At 31.6% G+C, this 3,431-nt stretch overlaps 1 protein-coding gene across 1 annotated transcript; it reads right to left on the bottom strand.

Moving 5' to 3' along the window:
• Positions 1 to 1,510: 1,510 nt before the first annotated feature.
• LOC140890246 (uncharacterized) lies at positions 1,511 to 2,245 on the bottom strand. The gene has a single exon (XM_073298006.1). It carries the CDS (start codon positions 2,243 to 2,245, stop codon positions 1,511 to 1,513), a length of 735 nt encoding a protein of 244 aa, XP_073154107.1.
• Positions 2,246 to 3,431: the final 1,186 nt, after the last annotated feature.

Raw genomic sequence — 3,431 nt, 5'->3', positions numbered from 1 at the left:
TAATTGCAGTCGCTTAATAAAGGATTCTGCAAGACCATTTTGTGTATGGACATGGGCTACTGAATCCTCAACCGAAGTCCCTATTGACATACAAAAGTCATCAAATGCTTGTGATTTAAATTCAGCAGCATTATCAAGGCGAATTGCCTTAATTGAGTGGTCATGGAATTGAGCTCGTAGTTTAATCATTTGCCCAAGTAGCTTTGCAAAAGCTATATTTCGAGTTGCAAGCAAACTAACATGTGACCACCTAGTTGATGTATCAATTAATACCATAAAGTATCGAAATGGACCACATGATGGGTGTATAGGCCCACAAATATCCCCATGAATTCTTTTCAAGAATGTTGGAATTTCAACATCAATCTTTGTTGGAAAAGGCCTTATAATTAGTTTACCTTGTGAACAAGCCACACATGAAAAGTCACCATTTAGGAGAACCTTTTGATTCTTTAATGGATGTCCACACGAATTATCTATTATTCTTCGCATCATTGAACTCCCAGGGTGACCAAGTCGGTCGTGCCATAATATGAAAGTTTTCTTGTCAACAAACTTCTTGTTTGTGACTGTATTTGCCTCAATTGCCTTTATAATTGTGCAATACATCCCAGAAGAGAGTGCACGTAATTTTTCTTTTATATGTTTTTTTACCACATATCATAGATGTAATACAAAGGTATTTCAACCTTGTTTACATTCAATATTTCAATATGATATCCATTTCTGCGGATATCTTTAAAGCTAAGAAAATTTCTACTGGATTTGCTAGCGTAGAGTGCATTTTCAATATATAGAATTGTCTCATTTGGCAGAATGATTTTTGCCTTTTCATGACCTTCAATAATTTTTGATGCACCCGATATTGTTATAACATTATTTTCAGCTAATGTTATTTCCAAAAAATACCTTTTACTTTGAAGGATGGTGTGAGTTGTACCACTATCGGCTAGACATATGTCTTGTTATTCTCCCATTAATCTAAAAGAAATGCATAATAGATTAAGTTACAACTTCAATATTCATAAGAAGGAAATTATATTAAATAAAGTTCTCAAAATATTAACCATCATTACAACTGAAAATAAAATTGTACTGAATAAAACCAAAACCAAAAAGATAAATCTGACTATTATAGAAAAAAAACATAGATATCCAAAAACACTAATCTTAGGGACACGAAAGCATTAAAGGCAGAACTTGATCACTCTATATTTTCTAGCACACCACCCCCAATCAAATGATCAATATTCCCGCCTGGTTGTGCAAAGAAATCAGAGACATCCAAGTGAGTTATATCAACAGGGCCATCATCATCAGCAAAATTTGTCTCTATTTTTCCCTTTCCTTTGATCGAATTTTGGTAGAGATCCACAAGATGCTTTGGAGTACGGCAGGTACGAGACCAATGCCCTTCCGTTCCGCATTTGAAACACTTATCTTCATACTCTTTCATGTTTCTCCCTTTTTTTTCTTCATTATTCGGTTTCCACTTCTGGTGGTTTGTTTTCTATCTCTTTTTATCATGTTGCTGGTAATTTTTGTTTTGACCATGGCCACGCCCACGCCCATGACCACGCCCACGTCCTCTTCTAATATGGGGATTTTGAGTTGAGTTGGCATTCACTTCAGGGAATGATATTTCATTTGCTTCAGGAAATGGTGTAGAGCCAGTTGGGCGTAATTGATGATTTTTCAATAGTAATTTATTGTTCTGTTCAGCAACTAGTAGACAGGAAATAAGCTCAGAGTACTTTTTAAATCCACGCTCACGATATTGCTGCTGCAGGAGCACATTTGAAGCATGAAAGGTGGATAAAGTTTTTTCAAGTAGATCTTGATCAGAAATATTTTCTTCACAAAGTTTGAGCTTTGAACAAATCTTGAATAATGCGGAGTTATAATCGCTTATAGATTTGAAATCTTGTAGGCGAAGATGGATCCACTCATAACGAGCTCTTGGGAGAACTACACTCCTCTGATGGTCAAACCTTTCTTTAAGATTTTTCCAAAGTTCTTGTGGGTTCTTCACAGTGAGATACTCGGCTTTCAATCCATCATCGAGATAGTGGCGAAGAAAAATAAGAGATTTTGCAAGATCCTGCGGGGATTCATTATTTTCTTCTTTTATTGTGTTTTCAAGATCCTTAGAAACAAGATGAACCTCAGCATCCAAAATCCATGACAAATAGTTTTTTCCACTGATGTCAAGAGCTTCAAATTCAAGTTTTGTAATGTTTGCCATTGCGACTGTTAAAAAAAAAACAAACGAATTTAAGGATAATAATAAATTATATATATATATATATATAAAACAGATTGAATATATACGTGTAGAAAAATGTACAAAATAAATAATTATGTTATTTACTAATTTATTGAACAATGTTATAAAATTAGTTAAAAAATAATTATATATACGTTCAATATATATATATAATTATGTTAACAAGCATCTAATCACAATTATGTAATTATATTTATTAAATTTCCTATGAATGATAAATCTTCACATAAACAAATATCAATTAATATCGAGTAAAAATAAATGCATAAAAAAAATATAATATCCCAATATAAGACACAAGCATAAAAGTGTATAAAAGTCAATATTCTTCGGGAATATTGATAAACTTAAGATTTTGGATAATATTCTTCAGGAATATTGAAAATCTTATATATTTATATTGTATCCATAGATCTATCGAGATTTTCAATAAAAATATGTTGTGTTACTTCAAGAACATCAACATAAAATTAAAATTAATGCTTCTTCAGGAGCATAATATGAACATAAAATATGAGATACTTTGAGAGCATCAATATTAACCTTTAATATTGTGCTACTACCGGATCATTGAAACTATTGGCAAAAAAAAAATAAAAAAAATAAAAATATTTGTGCTATTTCGAGAGCATCAATATGAAAGTTACATATTGTGCTTTATCGAGAGCATCCACACAAAGATTACGAATAAAAATTATTTATGAGCTCTACCTTGAAGCTAGAGCACTCATGCTGATAACGTGTTATAAATTTAGTAGAGAAAGATGAGAGAATAAAAGACAAGAGAGAATATAATAGAAGAAGATGAATGTTTAATATATGGACTAAACACCTCTATTTATAGGGTAGAGAGATTAGTGTAGAAAAGGTAAATTACAATCAAATCAATCAACTATATTACATCTATATATAACAAAGTTGAGTTTGATTAACCATTTTTGAAGTGTAAATTAATGATCTAATCAATAAATCAACACCTTTTTCGATTTAAACTTCTAAATTTTTTATCTTCAAAGTTACAAATTTAAATCTGATTGAAAATGCAAATTGCATCAAAATGGTGCGAAGTTTTGGTGTAGCATTCGCCCCTCAATAGCGCTCCACCAATCCTTGTGTCACATTTGTTTATTTTTTTCAATTCTTT

Source organism: Henckelia pumila, chromosome 3 (assembly GCF_033568475.1).
Source record: "Henckelia pumila isolate YLH828 chromosome 3, ASM3356847v2, whole genome shotgun sequence".
Taxonomy (NCBI): domain Eukaryota; kingdom Viridiplantae; phylum Streptophyta; class Magnoliopsida; order Lamiales; family Gesneriaceae; genus Henckelia; species Henckelia pumila.
This window is presented reverse-complemented; position numbering and strand designations above follow the sequence as displayed.

Excerpts from the sequence above, each read along its gene's own strand:
- LOC140890246 (XM_073298006.1), bottom strand. The coding sequence starts at position 2,245 with ATGGCAAACATTACAAAACTTGAATTTGAAGCTCTTGACATCAGTGGA.